This window comes from Hetaerina americana, unplaced genomic scaffold, assembly GCF_022747635.1.
Source record: "Hetaerina americana unplaced genomic scaffold, ioHetAmer1.1.p SCAF_1, whole genome shotgun sequence".
NCBI classification, from domain to species: domain Eukaryota; kingdom Metazoa; phylum Arthropoda; class Insecta; order Odonata; family Calopterygidae; genus Hetaerina; species Hetaerina americana.
In genome coordinates, this window is record NW_027286069.1 from 23,104,578 (window position 1) to 23,127,900 (window position 23,323).

Genomic DNA, 23,323 nt, shown 5'->3' on the forward strand with positions numbered 1-23,323 from the left:
GGCAGCAATCCAGGTGCCCACCTTCCAGAAGGCATATGAGGCATGGAAAACCCACTGGCAGCGGTGTGTGGACGCACAAGGGTGCTACGTTGAAGAGTTTTGAGTGAATCAATGTATCAATTCTTGGAATAAATTTTTTTGAATCGACTGTCCTACTACTTTTGGGACAACCTTGTAAATATATATATATATATATATGTCTGTGTATACACATTAGTGTAGATACATATGTACCTACAGGAATTTACATATATATATATATATATTTTTTTTCCAGACATTAAACGCGCTGTTGCTTGAGATTCAATGTGATTTTTTTCAGATTAGAATTTGCAAAATGCTTCAGACAGTAAAGGATAAAACTATTTTAATGTTAACATTTAATGTGAAGGAAATGGAATTTTTTTTTCATTCAAAAATTAGCAGCTATGTTGACATTTATTCATTGTAAAACTCCATAAATCACTGCTGCTAAATCATTTTGCAGTTACATATTTTCACTTTCAGAAAATCAATATCATCCTCACTTCAATCTAGTGCATTGCTAATTCTACAGTTATAAAAAGACATTATGATAGTCTCACTTTTTACTTTCTGCCAGGACTTAAATCAACCAATCACAGACACTAGAAGTGAAGGCTGTTTGATTATTCCCAGCGGTGTGACATAATCAGTTGTTGCCTTTAAACCTTTCTTTCTATTTCTCAAGTGAAGGCTTTTGAGATTTTGTAGTTTCTCTTCATATATCTCACCCACCATGACGTCCCAGAAAACTCATAAGTGTTAGAATCACTAATTTTTTTGCTCTAATTATAATATTTTTTTTTGAAACAGCAATCCCATTCTTGTAGTGGTTTGCTGTCAGTTCTTAAAATGTTCCCAAAGCTTTGGCCATTAAGAAGCACATGAACGTTAAGTTTTTTAATCAAAGAGTTCATCACGATAGATACAATGCAATAGTTGGGGGTCAACATCCCCAGGGATTTATTGGGAAATTTTTGTACAAAGTACTATCAAGGAAATGATTTTATCGAAATTCATAATGAATTTGGCCCCCATATTCTAATTGATTTGGGAAAAAAATTTCATTATTCTCTCCAAACAACAATATGAACAGGAAGGACTAGGCATACCTGTAGACCTTGGTCAGACAAGTGAAATGTCTGTGGGAAGTGAGCTGACAAAACTTTCACAACTGGATGCCGATCGATGAACTACCCTTGCTGCACATATTTAAATGATTATCCATAATTTGTATTAAATGCCAGGGAGGACTTCTCTAAATGTTTGGCTGAATAAATTGTAATGCTCTATTTGGCCAAGTGGTAGCGTTGACTTCCTACAGCCTTAACACCCTCTTGAATAATCTATGGTGTTCGACCTCTAAAATGGCCTTTGAATCACAGCAAAAATAGGAATACACAGTGGTCTTCAGAGCCCACTGTCTGCTAAAAACTAATGTGTACTTTTTTGGAGTTTGAACCGACATATGGTTTGTACAGACTGATGCACAAAAACCCTCTTGTCAATAAAACATTTGCCAGTGTAAAATTCATGGGTTAGCTGTCTTGAGTAACTACAGCATCCCAAGTGCACAATTCTTAGTTTTAATTTAAGGAAAGTGTATAGTTCAAACGTATTTGTACAGAAATTGTAATTTTGGCAAAATATAGACCCATTGTGTAAGATAACTTCCACCTAATGGCTTATATTGGGACCTTCCATCAGACATTAAAATAAGCCGACCTATGACTTTAGTGGATATATTTGATAACAAACGCTGCTTCATACCTATTTTCGTTGGTAGAGTATTTCATCCACTAACACCTGAATTAGACATTACTAGAATCCAGATTTGGCCATTGCACAGTGCACACTGTTAATATAAACATAAAATGACAATATATTTATTTTTAAGAGCGCATAGATAATCCTAACACATTATGCTGTTGATTAAGACAATGCCACACATTAGTTTTAGACTCATATCAGAATTCAAAAACATTGAAATATTAACCTAATCAGTCCATTAATATAACATTTAACATATAAAACTAAGAGACAAATTTATTGAGAATTGTGTTAACAGAAGGCTACACATGACTTTACACAAGGACACTAAAAGGCGTTATTTTCATAGACTTATTTCCATAAATCTATACACTTCGGCTGAGATTCAACACTGCGATCGAATCCCGACATCTATAGTTTCTAATACTTAAATCATTTATGTTTATGAAGACATTTTTACAACAGCAACAAATCATTTAAAAATCATTAACAGACAATGAAGCAATCACTAAATACAATCACTGTATGCTTATATATTTTTTTCATTATGTCGCTTTCCCATTAACCTTTCTGAAAAAAAAATTGATATATTTTACAGCATAATAAATACAGGTTCTTTAAACATTTGAATGAATAGTGCATTCACAGCAAATTTGCGAACAGAAACATTTTGCCAAGGCAAAAAAAACCTCAACAAAAGAAGTGACAGATAGGGAAAGCAAGGAAAGTTCACCATTGATGAAGTAATTGACATTTGGCAATTTAATTAGACCTGGTTCAACATGTCATTAATGTCATTTATGAACTGTTTTGGTGTTTCTCCTCACTTATTTCATTATCACTGAAAAAACAATCATGATGTGAATACTTATATGAGTGGTGACGATTGTCACAAAATGCCACCATATCCGTTGGAAGTGAAAAACCTCTGATTATACACATTTTTTCAACTAAGGGAAACAATAAAAAACTTTTTTTAATCAGGTTGAAGCCTCCCAATTGTTCACTTTTTTATTCACATACATTTCGATAAGCTGCCATATTAACGCCAAATTCTAAGGTTACAAAGACCTCAGTTTCTACAGGAATGTTTTCAGTATGACTTGGGGAGTTCTGCGATCAGCTAGGAGGTTTGTTCTCCGAAATATCTTCATGAACAGAATTGTCTCCTTCAAGATACTTACTACACAATGGACTTAGTCAAATGAGAACTGCCAACATCTATTTGGCCAAACAATTAAGCTGGAAGTTTAGGTGGCAATACTAAATCGATTAGTCTACATTCTTAAAACCTATTATTAATTAGTCCACCTAAAATTTGCATCCAAAATCGAATTTTCCATTACATTGTTTCTATTTACATCAAATCAACTCACACACACGTGTACAATAAACAGATTTTTTTTTTGTAACTTACTCTCTACACATACTTCTGAGTAGGTGTGTGTGTGTGTGTGTGTGTGTGTGTGTTTATGGTACACAAAATACGTACAGTACCTAAAAAGCTTTCATTTAGTCAACTCCCTCATCAACTCCAACCCTAAGACCAAGTTCAACAACTTGTAAATACCCAATGTAAATGCCCAATGTGGGCAAGATTAGAGAGACAAGAAAGCTTTCACATTAACAGTATATAGTTTTGGTGTGTGTGTGTGTATGTATATATATAAAAGATACTACACTAAAAAAATGCACGGAAATCCAATTTCATTTCAAACATGGATCTCTCACAGAGGAAATAAACACACTCTCGGGAGTTTTATGGCATTGGTGTTCAGTCAAATACGTCAATCTCTGAGTACTCCATGTCGTCGACCATAGACGTGGAGGCTTGACCCTGCCCATAGGGTGACGACAACTTCCCACCAGCATTCCCACCCTTCCCTTTGTGCATGTTGCGGTGGATCTTGAGATGACCAATCATGCGGAACCGCTTGCTGCAGATATCACACTTGTACGGTCCATCCCCGTGGATAAGGTGGCTGTGTAGCTTGAGGTGACTTGCGTCTGAGAAGCTTTTGTTGCAGTTGTCGCAAGCGTGCCCCATCAGCTGTGGGTGAACAGATGACTCGTGGTGCATCAGGCGAAGAAGCAGGCGATATCCCTTCCCGCAGATCTTGCACTTGAATGGGTGGATGAGACCATGTGACTGGACGGCGTGTGCCTCGAGCGATTCCGCGGTCGTGAATATGCTCTTGCACTGGCCGCAGGCAAATGGCCTCAGCGTCGCGGCTGAACTTGGGCTCTGGTATCCCGTGGGAATCTTGGCAGGAGGGGTCAGAGGTGGTGAGGAGTCGTTGCTACCCAAACGTCGCTTCATCGCCACGCTCACACCCGTCATCACACCTGACTCCAACTTCACCTTCGGTGCGTGGCTGAGGGGGTTTGCCGGGAGGTGACTTCTGAGGTGGGCAACCCATGCTTCCTTCCCGGAGTACCTCTGGTCACACCTGCGAAAGAGAGGAGAGGTCAAAAAATAAAAAAAATGAATGAATCAGCAATGGAGGGATGGATGCCACCACCCTCCTTGTGACAGAAGGAAGGGAGGAGATTCAAGGGAGTAGTAGGGCAGCTCAGTGGGGAAAATAATTTGAGAACACTAAGCTTCTTCGAGAGTTATGGGAAAGAACTATGATTTCATGAGAGACAGAGGGAATAGTTCAAATTTTATTCATAATAATGAGGAAAGGAAATAGAAAGAAGTAGAAATTAAAAAAAAAAAACTTTAGGGTAATTGAAAAGTGGATTTAATAAAAATGTCTTCAGAAATTTGGGGGAAAAAGGCAGATGGTGGGTCTGAAAATGGTGGGAATTGATCAATATTTCGGAATATTTCGATTCCATGAGCTGATATTTTTTTAAAAAGTCAGGAATTTCTTATGGTTTTCGATTGCTCATGTCTTCAAAAATGTGAGAAAAAAGTATAATTTTTTCCAAAGATAAAAAACATGATCTACAAAGTTGATGTATTGAAATTCCTTAGCATTAAACGTGTTGAATATTCTTCTATGAGTTGAAATAGCACTGTAAAATTTATAACAGCATTGTACAACATGAACAAATCATTTTAAATTCATATTAACAAACTCGCAGTAATATGTGCATGATAAACGTTAAGAAACTGTAATTAATCTAATTTATTGGATCTACTATTTACTACCGTTTATAGCACTACTAATAAATGTACAACCATTTAACTTTTGAAATGTTTCCATCCACTCAAACGTTGATTTATTTTCACATAAAACATTAGTTTTGTACTCATATTAGTCTTTGGAAACATTTACACACTAACTTAATCAGTCTATTAGCATAACATTCAACATATAAAACGAAGAGACATATCTTCACCGAACATTTTTACATCGTGAACTGGAAAACAATAAATTCTGCTCAGTATCTCATATTCAAATCAATAAAATCTCAGTCATGGTTTTCAGAAACTACTTCAGGCCGAAAAGCTCACTGCATATTTCCAGTCTAATAAGATGCACCCTGATTTTAAAGGTTAGATTTTACGAAAACTACTTGGAAAAAAGATGAAAGTATTTTTATATTAACACATAATACAAAGAAAATTTGCTATGATACATTTAGCTACTATATTAAGAAATTATCAGCTACGTGTACATCAACGTTTATTAATTGCAGAACGCCAGAAATTTGTCATCATTGGGGCAAAATCTTTTTCAGCTGCTGCCTTGTTTCCATGTTCTGAAGCGTACTTCAGGACTTCAAGTTTAAATGCAGTATTGTACGACAATCTTTTCTCTTTAAGATCCCATGAAATTATTTTAACTTTTTTGGTAATGCTTGGTTCCAGTCATTATTTTGATATTACCGAAATTTGTATTAAAATCGATCATTTTCTGCGCCTTTACAAAACTCTTATACTAATTAATAAGGTTATAAATTCCTGCAAACTCCAAGTTTATCAGGAGAGATACAATGTACGTAAATATTACCAGAGGGGAGAGATGTCCCCATTAGCCATACGCGTCTCAATGCAACAATTTCAGAGTGTAAAAATCATTCGATATTGCTGATAAAATGAGTAATATTCAGTATTTTTGCCGTGAATCAGCTTGAACTTATAGATCGAAGTTATATCCATGTTTTCCCAACCCACAAGATGGAGGTTGATATTAGAGCGCATTTCAGAGTTAAAAAAAAAGTGCATCTAGTGCGACAGAAAATACACTATTTCCGTTTATTCATAAAACTTTTACGGCAGATAAAATTCAAGCAATTATTCAATGCTTTAGCAACTTATAAAATCACCGCAGTAGCAGCAGCGCCAAAAAAAAGTGTTTTCACGACCAAAAAATCTCACTTGTCACATCCATAAGGCTTGACATCAGTGTGGCTCCATTCATGTTCCACCAGTGCCTTGGCAGTTTCAAAAACCTCGGAACAAACCCAACAAGCATGGCGGTGACTACCAGCCATGGTATTTGAATGACTTTCCTTGTGAACCACCAACCTGGAGAGAGAGAGAGAATGAGAGATAGAGAGAATGAGATAGTGCCATAAGTTTTGTTATAGTAAATCTAATTCATACATTTGTAATACGTCTCGATCAAAAGTTAATCCCAAGCATCGATTATGTCAAAGGATCCCATTACCTCTGTATCCCTTCAAATACTTGTCCACATTGCAGACACGGAGATAACTCCTGTTTCAGGTGGGCTTTGATTGGTCCAAGCAACCTCTGGACCAACTGGTCAAATGTCACATCCTTCATTTCATCCTTTTCCACCGCATCGGCAATTCCTGCTTGAGAATTAGCACCTCCTAAAGAATCCGTGAACAGGGGTTCATTGAAGTGGGCGATTATGTGACGAACGAATGACATCCTATCTGCCATCTCACGGCCGCAATTTTCGCAAACGTATATCTTCACTTTCGAGTGTGACATCTCGTGACGGATAAATTTGTGTACCTGTTGAGGCAAGTGGAGGAATTACATTTTTTTTAATTGGTCAAAGCATTCATTGTCATTGAGCAACGAGTGGTAGAGGTCAAGGTCATTCATATTAGGCATAAATTAAATGTAATTAAAATGCAATTCATACAGCTGAGACATAGATAAGTTTAAGGTCAAGATTTCATATATATTCTATTGTTTCAGGCTTCACTTTGTGGAAGTATTTAATATCAATACTAAAAAGAAAGACTCGTACTTTTCCACAGATTTCCATAAATCTGTGGAAAAGTACTCTTTTTAGTATGGATGTCAAGATTTCACTTTAGATGAAAATCAAACAAAAAGGCTATAGGGCCTCAAGTATTGGCTCTAGAATAAATCAAACCCAAACATCTTCATTAAACTTCAGAGAAATATAAAACATTATTCAACAAGGCATTCCATATTATAATTTCCGATTGATTTCAAAATGGCAAAGTCCTTCGTTATGATATTGATTAAAGTTAATCAAACTGCAGACCAAGACTGGACTCCATTTGAATCAACAATAAAACCAAGCATTCCATGAAAATGGTGGTAGTTTTTGAGGGGAGGCAACCGACAGCTGAGGTCATTGTCGCCATAGGGGATGGACAGGAAAGGATGAAGGGTGGAGAGAAACCCGGCGTCGGCATTAGCCTACTCTTTACGAAAGGCGCCCAGGGGTCCGCAGTTTAACGTCCCAACCGACGGACGGCATACTCACTCAAAGTGCCCTCCACATAGCACCTCAAGTAAGGATCGAGATACCTCTGAAAAATTCCATGAAAATGTATTTCATTGTAATTATCTAAGTATGGTACACATACCTCGACAATTACCTTGGATTTCTGACATAGATACTGGTACTGAGGTATCAATGCCTAGTATTAATGTCTTTAAATGTCAAGTAATGTCATGAACTCAAAACTTAACCTGTTCTCATAATTTTCTTGACAATTTAACTACTGTTAGGTATTTAAATTTAAACATTTTGAATTGGCTACCTTTGCAACATTTTACGATAAAAAAAACTGAGTTGAGACATGGAAAGCCCAGGAATAAGTGTCCCAAGCGATTTAAATATTACTATACAACTATGCATTTCAATAGTTATGTTTTGAACCAAATGAATGCATTTGGCAACTCAATCATTTTAATAGAAGTAACAAATAATCCTGAAGAAAAATTACAAATATAGCTATTTACAATACCATACACCTACTGAAGATAATTGTAACTCTAGGCACAGGTACCGAGGGTTCATACCAATGTATGGGTCACTAGTTTTCTTGCCCTAAGCACCAAACCCTGATTTAAAGTAGTTGGTAGCTTACTACATATTCCATGGCATAATATATATATATATATATATACCCCCATATTTTTTTAAGGTAATCTACCGGTTAAGGTAGGTTTTTCGATGGACACAACTACCAAACAAATATTTTGTGACTACTAACAAAACACAACCCTAAATTCTACTCTACACCATGTCCCTCTTCATCTCTGAGTACTTTCTTCCTCCCTTCATCCCGTCCAACATCCCTATCCTGTTCCTTCCCTTTCCTCTTTTGCCCAACATTCTACCCTCTATCACAGTCTTCAACATCCCACTGCCGGTCAACACCCCCTTCATCCACTTTTCCTGCCTCCATAGGATTGCTCCCAACAAACCCCTCTCTTCGCCCACCATACCAAGTACTTCCTCATTTGTTTTCTTCTCTGTCCATTTCACCTTCTCCATTCTTCTCCACACCCACATTTCAAAAGCCTCCAGTCTACGTCTATCCTCCTGCTTCAATACCCCCATATACATATATATATAATATAGACATATTAGACCCACGGATCTCAGTGTAAATTGACTATCCTCGATAGCTCAAGTGGTTAAGAGCATCCGTCCGGCAAGTGGAAAGATCCGGTGTTCGAGTCCCGGTTGAGGAAATATTTTTACTCTTGTGATCCGTTCGATTCCGCCTTCCCCACCTCTATTGTGTTCGTCCTTTATATGTGTTCCTATCCCTTTTCCTTATATCTGTTTCTGTATATATGAGTATTTATTCGCCGTTTGGCGGGATTTCGTGTTTGAATGTGTATTTGGCCAATGTGGCTCATCTCTTTCTTCTGGCTATGCGTGCCACGAAACGCACTGTTCCTTTCCTGTATGATGTTGTATGAATTCTAACCCCCTTTCCTTTCCTTGTGTATTGTCTATTTCTCCTTTGGTGGGTGATACAGCCCCCTGACGCCATCTCTTGGCTGAAAGAATCGGGGCGCTTGGTGACATATTAGACCCACGGATCTCAGTGTAAATTGACTATCCTCGATAGCTCCAGTGGTTAAAAAATCCGCCCGGCAAGTGGAAAGATCCGGTGTTCGAGTCCCGGTTGAGGAAATATTTTTACTCTTGTGATCCGTTCGATTCCGCCTTCCCCACCTTTATTGTGTTCGTCCTTTATATGTGTTCCTATCCCTTTTCCTTATATCTGTTTCTGTATATGAGTATAATATATATATATATATATATATATATATATATATATATATATATATATATATATATATATATGTATATATATATATATATATATGTATGCATGTATGTATGTATATATATATATATATATATATATATATACTACCTTGATCAAAAAGTTCCCGGAATAACCACCGTGTGGCGCTCCCATCGTTCCGATTTGAGTTCTGTTTTTTTTGTTAAATTGGTACATCTGTTGTTGATATTCCCTTTAAATCTTAGTGTCATAACTTGACATTTGTAAAAGTTACGGTCGGTTTTCGGTATGTCCATCAGTGCTTCCTGCGATTTTTCCATTACTTCCTCTCGGCTGCTAAAACGCGTTCCCCGTAATGGTTTTTTAACTCGATTGAACAGAAAGAAGTCACAGGGAGCCAAATCAGGTGAATTCGGTGGCTGTTGGATGGTATTTGTTGCATTTTTCGTCAAAAAATTACGAATAATGATAGCACTGTGCGACGGTGCGTTATCATGGTGCAAAATCCACGAGTTTTCTGCCCACATTTCTGGTCTCTTTCGGCGAATTGCTTCACGCAAACGTCTCATAACGCCCAAATAATACTCTTTGTTTACTGTCTGGCCTTCTGGCAAAAATTCATGATGCACTACACCGTTGTAATCCATGAAAACCGTCAGCATTGCCTTCTTTTTTGACTGAAAACGACGTGGTTTTTTTGGTCTCGGCTCATTTGGTGAACGCCATTCACTTGCCTGATGTCTGGATTGCGTGTCGTACTCATAAACCCACGTCTCGTCTCCAGTAATGATCCTTTTGATGAATGTGGGATCGGATTCAGCCTCGCAAATCATGTCTTTTGCGACGTCAACACGGTCTCTTTTTTGCATGAAATTGAGGTCTTTTGGCATGCTACACGACGGAAACCCAAATCATTAACCACAATGTCTTGGGCGGATCCATAGGCAATGTTCAAGTCCTCCGCTATTTCTCTGATGGTTAATTTGCGGTTATTGACCAACATTTCTTTTACTTTATCAATTTTTTCACCGACTTTCCATGTCGATGGTCTGCCACTGCGTTCATCATCTTCGATTGACTCACGACCACTTCTGAACCGCTCGTGCCACTGGTAAACGACCGTTTTTTTTAGAGAATCGTTGCCGAAACACTTTTCCAACATTTCCAACGTCCGTGCGCCACTAAATCCGTTTTTTACGCAAAATTTAATACAAGTTCGTTGTTGCAAATTTAAATCCATTTCTGAAATTGTAAAAAATCGCCAACACACACAGAGATAGATGTACTCTTGGCTACGTAACTTTTGCAAATGTCAAGTTATGACACTAAGATTTAAAGGGAATATCAACAACAGATGTACCAATTTAACAAAAAAAACAGAACTCAAATCGGAACGATGGTAGCGCCACACGGTGGTTATTCCGGGAACTTTTTGATCAAGGTAGTATATATATATATATATATATATATATATATATATATATATATATATATATATATATGTATATGTATATATATATATATATGTATATTATGTGAATATATATATATAAAATATATATATGTATACATACATGTGTGTAAATATATTATATAAATTATATATATATATGTAAAAATAGATACATATATATATATATGTGTATATATATATATATATATATATATATATATATATATATATATATATATATATATATATATATATGTATATTTTTAGGGTGAAGGGATAGAAACACATACCCTTGTCCAGAATGTATGTTTCTATTCCTTCTCCCAATACATATATATCAAATTTGAATACATGCCTTGGTGTGTGTGTTTGTATTTATACAAATAAATTTAAATATTGATGCAAATGAATAAACCGCTACTTACATTCCCCACGCACTTGAAGCAGACGTTACACTTGTAACCACCCTTGCCAAAATGACGCTCCGACTTGTGATTGGCAAGTCCTTGAACGCCGGTACACTCCAGTCCGCACTGCAGACAGGCAATCTTCGTCTCGTTCTCGCAGATGATTGCCTGGCGCAGCTGTGCCCTCAAGCTCTCGAGGTCTTCCGGGGAGAGTGTTTGCTGTGTCTCTCCACCCTCCGGGTGTATCACCAGGTGGTATTCCCATGTCTCCTCATTCAGGATACCCTTCCCGCACGTCCGACACCGGAAAGGAAAGTTGGTCAGGGAGTTGGCCACGACAGCACCCATCTGTGCCGCGGCCCTGCCCTCCAGGGCTGCCTTCCTTGGGGCCATAGTCCGCCGTCCCGGGGTCGGACTCTCCTCCTCGTCCTTGTGGGGCTGAGGGGCTGCTGCTGCTGCCGCCTCCGTCACCGCCTTCCCCACCAGGGGCGGCACGTGAGATGCCGAGTTCTTGATGTTCCGACTGGGAGACTTGTTGCTGTTGCCGATGTGGGCTAGAACGTGATACGTCCAGCTTGTCTGACGGGCAAATGCCGATGGGCACTTGTTGCAAGGGAAGGGGCGATCCCCTGTGTGGTACGTCCACTCGTGGAAAATGAGGTCTACGGCACGGGGGTAGATGTGGTTGCAGACTGAACAGTGGAACTTCCTGTCCTTCTGACGGTGCACGCCTTTGTGAGAGGTGTACGTGGCGACACCCACAAACTCCTCATTGCAGTCGATGCAGCAGAACTTCATAAGCTTCTGTTGGTCCATCAGCCACTGGCGTGTCTTGCTCGGCGGACGGTTGAAATTTGCGGATGAAGCCTTGATCCTCGGAGTGGAAGCTTTCGAATGTCCACCCTTCCGAGAGTGAGTCGCCAGGTGACCATAGAGTTGGTGCCGCTTGCCAAAGGTCTGGTCACAGAACTTGCATACGTGTCTCCTCTGAGATTCCGAGTGTTCGGGCTGATCTGCATCAGATCCAACCATCTGGTCATAGGGATTGAATGAAAAGGAAAGGATCAACAATAAAACAGGATAATTCAAATAAAGGAGAAGATTTCAATCAGCAGCAATGGCTCAATCTTATAAAGTTATAAGAACTCTTCAAAAATATATTCATTTAAAACCAAATCAATCATTTAAACTGATGACATGCATCCAGGTACCCATGCATTCATTCTAAATGTGCGGAGCTGAAATATAAATCTAATAAATCAATAAATGATGAGTTTAATCGGCCAACTTGAAGCTAGAAAATTGATTTTTACATCATCCTATGGTACGAAGGACTCTTAACTTCAATAAAAGTTCACATATGACAAAATTTGCTTTAAGTAGTGCCCTGTGAAGAATATCAAGACTCGTACCACCACTGCAAAGCTTCAATGGAAATATTACATCTTAACAAAATGAGAGAGCTAAGCTGAGCTGAATAGTCTCCTATTATTTTTCCCCAATATGCCAGTGAACAATTATATATGAAGTGCAATGGCTCTTATACTAGGTACCTTCAATATATCCTGAGAAAATCCAAGAGATGGAACTCATTGTATTGGAAAAGGTTGGCTTTTAGTATGCCACCTCTCCCAATGGACTGCTGTTAAAATCTCAGCCATATCCCTCTTTTTCAAAATTTCCATTCAGAAAAAAATTTATATTTTGAGGTAAATGGTAAAAAAATGAGTTCAGTGCAATTATGAAACACTTCTTTTCAAAAGGCTTAACACCAAAAGACACCTATTTTAGACCCTTAACACTTATTTTCCCTTTGCAAATGCAGTTGATCCACACCATCCTCTTCTACCACTTCCTTCCAACCTCCCTAACTTTGCCCCCCCCGCCAACCATATTCCTCCCCAACCTTGGACACACCTCCCATGTTCCTTTTGAAATAGAGAGGCATTACTTTCTCATTGGCTCCCATGTCTTCCTCCCAAACTCTCATCAGTAAACCAACCGCCACCCACCGGACAAGTCATTCTTCTACGAAGAGGCCTGCTTGACAGGCAAAACACCTGGTGATGGCTTTACTCTTGGCACTTACCTTACTTCCATTACCTACCACCTTCCTTAGTGTGATAAACAGATCCCGAGCATAGGAGAAATCCTTGCAAACCTTAAGTGTACGAGTAAATGTGATTTACAAAGATCACTGTTTCAAAACAAACACAAGTGATTGAATGACTGTGAGCATGAACTTGTGCCCTTTCCATTTTTTATATTTTCGCTCCTGTGAGAGATCAACAGGTCTATTTCCTTTTATTTATTTTTGCATTGTTAATTGGTCACTACTACCCAAACACACCCGAATGATTGAGTGTATGATTTTCAATTTTCTCCTAAGTTGTCACCGTGTTTCTCCTTACTCCCAAAAACAAACCCAGGGCTAATCAAGTTTACGGCCTTGGTTATTTTGTTTTATAAGCACTAAACTTTGATGATATGAATCTACAAGCGCTTTCAGGTAAAATGTACAAATTGATGACACTATGTTATAAATGTTTAACCATCAATCTAACTGATATCTCATTTTTTTCCTGGTATTTTCCATGTTAACATGTCTATTATTGTGTTCAACCCAGGTTTTTTTTTTCAAATCCATTCCTCCAAAATTATATTTACTCTACCCACAAAAGTTCCTTATTCCAAAACCATATTCCCATACTGCACATCCATATATCTCTTCACCCTCAGCTATTTCCAGCCTCATTCTCGATAAGGATGGAATTTTATAGTAATACCTCATAGTCTTACATTGTAATCGACCAATATGCATTTGCTGTAATTTATTTAAATAATTTACCTTTGTCTCTTTACAATTTGAACCGGTTTGTCTTATTTGAGTCAAAACTAAAAGTTTTTTTTCCAGAATGATTGCTTTTATTACAATTGATGTATTTCTGATCCTGCAATTGGACATGTTTACTCCGGTAAATTAATATAATATCTTCCGTGCTCTTGTATTTCGACTTTTTCATTATAGGTTTCATATATGTATTCAATTGGTTAATTTTACTGCAGCCAGATGCATTTAGTCTCAAAAAAATATGGAACCACTTTCATCTGGGGAAAAGATGTAACCATAGGGATTCATGTGGTATTGTTCCTTTTTACGGTTGGTGACCTAACACCCCCCACCACATGCCCTTGCGGCGGCTTGCGGGGTATTATGTAGATGTAGATAAGAAGAGAAATGGAGAATCTGCAATCAAAACTTCCACCAATCCTAAAACACACACACTGATGCCAATGTTTCCATTTTTTTCTCCATCAAGGTCATACACACACAACCACATCAAAACAATAAAATCACTTTGGTAGTAGTAGTATTTGGGGAGGCGACCGACAGCTGAGGTCATTTGCGCCATAGGGGATGGACAGGAAAGGATGAAGGGTGGAGAGAAACCCGGCGTCGGCATTAGCCTACTCTTTACGAAAGGCGCCGAGGGGTCCACAGTTTAACGCCCCATCCGACGGACGGCGTACTCACTCAAAGTGCCCTCCACAAAGCACCTCAAGTAGGGATTGAGATACCTCTGAAAAATATTCAACACCGCCGGGATTTGAACCCACGCCCTTAGGGTGGGAAGCCAGTACGTTAGCCCCCGCACCGTCTCGATCCCCATAAAATCACTTTCTAAGAGAAAAAAAACCTCTCTTCTAAAGAAAAACCACTGAAAAACGACAAGGTCTGAGTGAATTCCAGGTCTCCAAATCCATTGCACACTCACCTCCTCTCGTGGTCCCTCTTCCAATTCCATGTTGAGCGGCATTTCTTCCAACACCGGTGCTTCTTCCCAGGGCGGTTCCTCCGTTTCTGCAAAATCACCATTCTCATCTGCCATGGCGTTGTAGCTTTCGTCCATCATGTAATCCTCCTCTTCGTCGTCCATGATCTCCTGCTTCACCACGACTGTGCCCTCCATGCCTCCTTGTCCCTCGTTCATCCCTTCCATGTTTCCTCCCTCTTCCTCCTCCTCCTCCCCACCTTCCTCCTCCTCTTCCTCCTCATCCCCTTGATCCTCCTGACCCTTGGCGTGACCTTCCATCGATTCACCCCAATCCCCACCCTCGCTCTCACCCGAGGACACCTTGTCCGTCTCCGTGTCGAAACGTTCCGGATAGTATATCATGTCCCCGCCCTGTGTCTGTCCTGCCGCCCCGGACGATGGACCCCCCTCCTGTGGTTTCTCATCTGCCTCTGCCGAAGTCGATGTGACTGGATCGCCTGCCTCCTGGGGTTTTTTTGAGTCCTCCATGCTCCAGTCCACCCCGCTGTCCTTGGCGGTTTCCCCACTGCTAATACTACCTGGGACAATCTGATGGGAGTAGGATGAGGGGACAGGGTGGGGAAGGGAGGTACGAGAGGTTGACGGGAACCGAGGTTTAACATTATAGGAGCATTGCTGCAACAAGTTCCAGATGGAGAGAGAAAGCAAAGTGTCATGCTAATGTCATGCAGGTTGGAGGAAACATAATTTTAAAGAAATCCAGAAAAAAGGTCACGGTGAAAGCCCTTTGCGACAAGAAATTTAAAGAAAAAAAGCGATTTAAAAAAGAAAGACATCTTACTTAAATGACGGTCATTAAATTTCAGTTCGTCTATTCAAGTTTTCACTGTAACTCTGGTAATTTCCCAAAATCTAAATCAACTGATTATTTTAACTGAAAGCAGTATTTGGTCTCTCAATATGACATTACTAATGTTAAAACCAAAGTAAAATGAAATTTCTATGATTTGCAATACATTAGCTTAACTTGAAACAACTTTAAATGCGTGAAAGTGATGTGAAAGTCTCACTTAATATTCGTTATAACTGTTGATTTGTCAGTGAGACATTATCATTAAAGCACATGATGACTGTGACACTGAGATTCTTGATGAACTATCAACTATCAATTAATCGACAATTCTTAAGGCAGTACGTGAAGATTTACAAGAAAAGGATTGAAATTCCATAAATTGCAATCACTACTGAATTTTTACGGCATCTCACAATAATGGCACATGTATGTTATTTCATACACAAAAAGTTAATCGATGCTTCAAGACAATAATTGTCGAAAATAGGATTTGACTCAAAATTTGTGAATGCACTCATATTGTAAACCTACTCAAGTGACACCCATCAAGTACAGGATCTAAATGAAGCAGGAAATTGTCAAATTCAGAAATATCGGATGTACAGTGACGAAACTATAAGAAGCAAGATTGAACAAGTTTAAAGATAACAACAGATGAAGCCAAAACACAGAACCTTGTGGAAAAATAGCAACTAATATGGACACCAATGTAGTCATTAAGAAAGAAAAAATAGAATAAAAGAAGCATTCCCAGTGACAAACAATTCTGTCTGTCTAAGCTCAAAGATTTGAGTGGTTTTTAAATGAATCACAGCCTAGATGCGGAAAGAAACTGAATCATGAAAATTTATGAAAGTTCTGTATAATATCAGAGTTATACCTTGGAATAAAAGTTGTAATAATGTGTTAAAAGTTATGCTATCCAAAGTTTGTTTCCTTTAACGTCAAATTGGTATTGGCTCAGGTAAGTGCCAGTGACGCACAATGATCATATTTACAATTTAACAAAATTTCATACTTATTATTCAAGCAGGACAAATGGACGAAGCCTGCAAGAATCTCATTAAAGTTTTTACTTTTTGGGGAAAAAAAGAGAGAATGGATGCTGAGATGCTGTGGTGAATGTTCCAACTAACAAAGTCACTAGTGAATTTCTTGGCATTAAAATTTGACAATTTCAATGAAAGTGACACTACTGACCATTCCCAGTGGGTTTCAACTGATAGGACATAAGAAATTATAAGAAGTTCATGTACCCAAGACATTTTTGTTAAAGAGTTAACGAACAAAATAGAAAAAACTGGTTCCACAATCTTTTATGAACAAATCAAGGTCATCAAATTTTAAAACCCTGAAAGGAAATACACCATTTGATACCATACTAATTTCAATAGACTTAAGCAAGAACTTTTAAAATTCTAAATGAACCCCATGACTACGAATAACTTACTTACAATAATAAATTTGAAACAAACTGATTAAAAAAATATGGTTTCAACACTACCTGTTATATCTAATGACCTGAGACATGACAAAGGAAACATTTACTAAATGCAACAAACGGTAGTCAAATTCCTAAAGGAAACTTTTTGTGCTAATGAAAGAAAATCATTACATTAGTTAGTAATGGCTTTGTGGCAAAGTACAAAAAATAAGTACACTTTTTCTTAATCACCTTGTCTACATTATGAATAACTGATCATATCACTTTTCAACTTGATGAAATTTTTATTTTATGATGGGGTTTCGATGTAATACATCATCAAATACATCGAAAACCAGTCGTAAAATGAAAATTTTATCAGGTGGAAAAGAGCTACGATCAGTTATTCATTGCGTTCGACTTCCACCACATCACGCCTGAAGCTACTCAATACGTTGTCTACCTGATGAAGTTTCCAGCTCCAAGCAAAGTGGTCAATTTTTTGCGACAAGCCATAAAGAGTCAGAAGGTGACACAGTTGGGAGAACAGACGAATGAGAGGCTTGGATTAAGAGCTTCAACAGACAACATGAGACATAACAACAGCATCTGAGTTTTCAAATTTTGCAAAACAAACATTGCAAAAATCCATTTCCACTAAAAGAATAAGTACATTTAATGCACATGACCTTAATCAATTGTTTCAAAGATTTACACACACTTCCTGGTACCATAAGTTTCCACAACTTCAAAACTTTAGATAATTATAGTACTAAAGAGGCTAGGGGGGGTGATTGTAGATAACAAGCAAGTCTTTTTATATATCTTTAAGAAAAAACAAACACTTCAAGAAGTTCTCTTGGGTTTCCCACCGGGTCAGGTTGCAGTACACCAACGTTTCGAAGGCTGACTCTGCCATCGTCTTCAGGGTGAAGTGAAGTCAGCTTCACCCTGAAAACGATGGCAGAGTCAGCCTTCGAAACGTCGGTGTACTGCAACCTGTCCCGGGGGAAACCCGGGGGGAACTTCTTGAATACTACACGCCAGGAAAACCTGAGATCCTTCAAAAACAAACACCATTGGTAAATTATGATGAAATGTGCCCAGCATGTTACGAAGATTGTAAATATAACAACTTATAATACTTGGGGATGGTGACTGAAATAATATATGGATGGGGAGACATTTATGTTGTTTCTACATTCTCAAGGGCCATCGCCATCATTTTATTGGTCAAAATGACAAGATGATTGCCATCCAGTTTCCTTCAAAATCAACATCTGGTGAAACTTGGCTTCCCGACTGACTGTATGATATTAATGAAGGTAAAAATGTCCAAAATGGAAGCTATGCCATGGAATAAAAACTAAATTTATGCACCCAACAGTAACAAAAGAAATGTTAATTGAAATTGTAAACAAATAATTTCTAATGCATGGTAGGTTAAAAATATTCATGTACATTCCACATAAGATGCCTCACACATTTAGTCAATTTACATTTAAACAGAGCAGTTTAAGGTTTAACTTTGTGGAATTCGTATATTATGAGGGTAAAAAGAAACTTTAACATTTCCACCATAGAGATTTAATTAAATTTTTATTGTGGAAATGTTAAGTTTCTTTTTACCCTCACAATTTATATTTGCCCAATCTCGTTCCAGATTTTCACACAGTAAACACGAGATAAATAACAGAAAGTTTTTCATATTTTCTTTGACAATTACTCACGATAAAAAACTGAAGTGATCCACTCTCTAAAAACAACTTTAACTAATAATATTTCAAATTTCAAGCTCCACAAATTTGTTGAAACACAATATTTTTATAGGAATTAAATGTTTTGAGAATATTACGGAAAAATTAGTGATCTGGAAGCCATTTTATTAAAATTGCAAAAAATGTCAAGAATTTTTTAAATGTCATCATTAATATTGAAGATGACAGAACATCTATATCTTTGGGATCATTACAAAATATGAGAAGGCAGGATTATCTAGTTCCCTTTCCAAGATAGCCTGATTCACTGTTTACATCATTTTTCTCCAAAGAAATGTTGCAACAATATTATCAGAGAATATTTTTATTATTTATCTAACATTGTAAGGGTCTATATACTTTTTTTCTGGAATTCTCATAATCTGAGTTAGCTGCAAAATTAGTCGGAGGAGGGTTGATTAGTCAGTGATATACACATTATTTAGTATGGAACGGCACCTTGCTTAGCATGCCTTTTTGAAGTTTGAGAGAATATAAAATGAATTCTATTAAAACTAGAGAAATTAAATTTGGCATGGTTAATTAGCTAGACTGAGGGAATATAAAATGTGCCAAGTTTACTCCAAATCTGAGGTGAATAGTGTCATGCCTTGGTTGATCTGACATCTTCAAGTGACCCCGCCATCTTCTTAGAAAATACCCTCAGAGAGCAAGTGAGAACAGATCTTTGCAAAAACACATTAATTTGGGAGTTTTTACGGAAATTATATTCATGACCCTCCCCCCCAAGCAAATCATGAAGATCACAGAGGAGATGTCATTGAGACTATTGTTACTATGAATCCTAATTCTTCAGTGAATGTCTCCGGTAAGGCCATTGAGGCGAATGGAGTAAATTCCTTCAGAGAAGCAATGATTTTTAAAACAGCAAAGGGGTGGCAATGTACTGCATTATAAATTTTGACTATTGGAATTGGTAAAACATCACTTAGGACTATTTTATACAATAGTAGTTGACGATTTCGACAAATTTCATGGGATCAGCTAGATGCAAGAAAGAGGTCCAGCGCAAGAAGTGGTCATTAATCCTGTTCCAGGGGTCCCAAGGGTACGGACAGAAGACTTAATCTATTATCTATCATTCAACTAGGCTGGAAGTAGGCTGTTGATCAAAGAAGATGTTAATAGGGCTCATATGTTAGTAGTTGAACACCTACTGTTTACTTTAATAATATTCCAACAACATTTCACTCGTTTTCTGAGGAGAATACGTCTTTCAGTGCTTGCTTTATCAATGTAGCAAGAAGAAGAGTTGTACTTCAAGCGGGGGTTGAGAATGTATCCAAGGTATCACATGAAATACTACGGATGAAGTATTCTTTGGCAGAATTGAAGCAGAAAAAAATTCAAGCATATTCTTTTTCATTTACTAGAGTAGTTAAATAATGCACTTCTGAGATGGTAACTGAGGGGCCTTAGAACCTAAATATACATAAATAACTTCGCCAAGCTTATGTATGTGCCACCAGGAAGAATGTTCACAGACTTCAGTCTTCATCGTCTATCAATCACAACTTCATCTTCTCCCGCCTATCATAATTGAATCTGGATGTAACGTAAAGGATATGATTTACACATCTGACTAACAAACACAACATAAGAAAGCTGAAGAAACATACCACTACCAATGAATGTATTCGGTGATGAGGGCATTGAACATTAAATAAAATTAAGCAATGTCCTGCATAAGTGATGTAAGACAACACAAGAAACAGTGAAAGGATTCTTCTTTCATCATTCGAGAAATATTTTGGCACATAAGTATGGTAAGTATTGATATATTTTTCGTAACTACAAAAGTTGCTGGTATGTTTTTTCTGAGATGCTGTGGTTGTTCCTTTTTATTTCTTTAAGCAGATTTTTGATTTATCTTCCGAAAGTCTTTAAAGTTAAAAATTAAAAGTATGAGGTGGTCGATCAAATAAATAAATAGAATCATTTGAGCAAACCGCAGCATGCATTATTCTCACATTATAGGCTCTGAAATAACTCATGCTTAAGCTCAATTACATTATGCATTTTGAAAGATTTTCCTTCGTTGAGGCTTTATAATGTAATTGTAAAAATACATACCATCACTTTCATCGGATTCTCGGACTCTCTTGAAGTTTTTTTCAGTTGAATCTGACTCCTCTGCACACATTTTCTTGAAACTGAAGAATTTTTCTACGTTTTCCAAGCAGGTCAGACAAATTACGCTTGTGAGCCCATCGCTTGGTGATGCCTACGCGTTCATAAGAAGAAGAAATTCTTGGTATCAAACACATCATAATGAACTAGGGAACCTCAATATTAGTTAATTGAAAATAAATAGCATTTGAAAGATTTTTACCCTCGGCATTCACCTGTGCCATTGAAATTGTTACAGCGTATGTTCTCGCCGTTACGCAAATCGTCAGCCACAATAAATACAATTTAAAAGTAATGAATGTAAACACAAAAGAAGATAAATAAACAAGCGCCTCTGCGTCAGAGACTACAAGCGCATTGTCACAGCGGTCGGCTAAAAACTTAGCACTACAATCCCAACCATAAAAATGTTTTAAGTAGATAATATATGGCAATTTGGCTGCAACCTTATATTATACTGCAGTCTGCCGCAAACGAATAACAATGTTTGTATATATGGCCTAGATGGTCAAGTGCATAAACAACTAGTTTTTACTAAGTGATAATATAATTATAACTTACATCTACTTCAACGCAATACTTCATCTTGGTGGGCAGGTCTAAGTTCTCAAAAATCGGAGCATAATTCTCTTCTTTCCCGAGGCACAATCTACACATCGGTGAACTCATTTTATCCGCGTCAAGAAATTCTGCCATTGTAACATCAACGACATCAACCACCACCACTACACTCGCTCAAAGAACGACAATTGCCAATCGATATGGAAGACGTGAGAAACTCCCGCTTAAATTAAAATGTCCGTCACAAACGAGGGAATTGTCGTAATATTATAAAGGTTTTTCAGATTGAAGTTTGCTTGGGAAAAGATAACGCATACGATAAACATTTTAATTTAAGACGGATTCACTAATTTCCCGCATGCCTGATACACGGTTAACTCCAAATACGCTTTTTCTCACCAGTTGTTTTCGTGTTGTTATTTCTAGATATTTTGATATCGTTACTGGGATCCTGTAAATTTAATTTTAATCGGGCATTGTATTTTTCCTTTACTGCACCGTTTTCTACCATTCCCTCTCATAACTCCTCTTTAGAGCCTCTTATAAAGCGGGAGATGGAGAAAGGAAAAATAGTACTGTAACTGATTGCATAATCCAGTAATCGAGCGCTACTACCGACCGGTGGTCCCGGGTTCGATTTCGGGATACGCATCTCTCGACCAAGCAGTATGATTTTTTGCTTACCAGATCTTCCTGGGAAATCATAGGCGGCACAAGGAATGGCAGTGCCCCCTTGCCATGATTTGTGCATTTCATATGCCGTCAGGCTTAGTACTGGGCGAACTCTACCATCACCTACCAAACTGACCTTTGGGTTGATTACTGAGTTCATGGAAGGAGAATTAACAAAATAAAATGAAACTTGAAACGTTTTTTATAGAATGAGAATACGATATCGATAGCTTAGGCCATAATATACTTGATAGAAAGGGAATAACAGGAAAAGAAATAAAATAAGGCCATTGGGGTAGATAACATTTCCACAAAACTTAAGAGAGTCAGAGGGCACCCTTTGAAACCAAGCTTCCAACACCTCCAAGATGAACATAACAGTTTCAGGCTTAAATTTGTGGAATCCTTTCATGACGAGGGTAGAAAAAGGAACTTTGCACTTCCACATAAAGATTTAATACTGCTAGAAGTATTAAATCTTTATGCGTGCCTAACAAACAAACAAGACATTTTTCTTTCATTTTTTTTATTTTTCAACAAATCGTCTCCTTTAAGTCAATACAATATTTCCAACTTTGTTCTATTTGAACCCTTCCAAATAGTAGTTGACATCTTTCCCTGCAAAATTGGCACTTGCGTATGTGATAACCTCCTCATCTGAACAAAAACTGTCCTCCGAGTGAAACTTTAACGTTAGGAAACATGAAAAAGTAGTTAGGGGCTAGATCTTGTGAATGTGGTCAAACACTTTTAGCGACCCAATAATGCACAATACTCTCCAATTACAACATTAACTTTTTGAAGATGAAAGATAAATATGATTCCTTGACAACCCCAAAAAACAGTTGCCGTCATCTTCCCAGCCAATAGAAGCAGTTTCACCCTTTGCAGTCCACTGTTTTTGACTTGTTTTTCATTTCAGGATAATAGTAGTGGATCCAAGTTTCATTTACAGTTATGAAATGGCTCAAAAAAATTATTTGACTGGCTTTATTTAAACTGCAACAACAGGGTCTTG

At 37.7% G+C, this 23,323-nt stretch overlaps 1 protein-coding gene across 1 annotated transcript; it reads right to left on the reverse strand.

Annotated features, from left to right (window-relative positions):
- Positions 1 to 1,885: 1,885 nt before the first annotated feature.
- Positions 1,886 to 21,789, reverse strand: LOC139689301 (zinc finger protein 709-like). Its single transcript, XM_071586377.1, has 7 exons — positions 21,634 to 21,789; positions 21,016 to 21,166; positions 14,889 to 15,476; positions 11,131 to 12,144; positions 6,417 to 6,733; positions 6,125 to 6,274; positions 1,886 to 4,241 (listed from the first exon to the last, which is right to left on the reverse strand). Exons 2-7 carry the CDS (start codon positions 21,025 to 21,027, stop codon positions 3,566 to 3,568), a joined length of 2,757 nt encoding a protein of 918 aa, XP_071442478.1. The 5' UTR covers positions 21,028 to 21,166; positions 21,634 to 21,789; the 3' UTR covers positions 1,886 to 3,565.
- Positions 21,790 to 23,323: the final 1,534 nt, after the last annotated feature.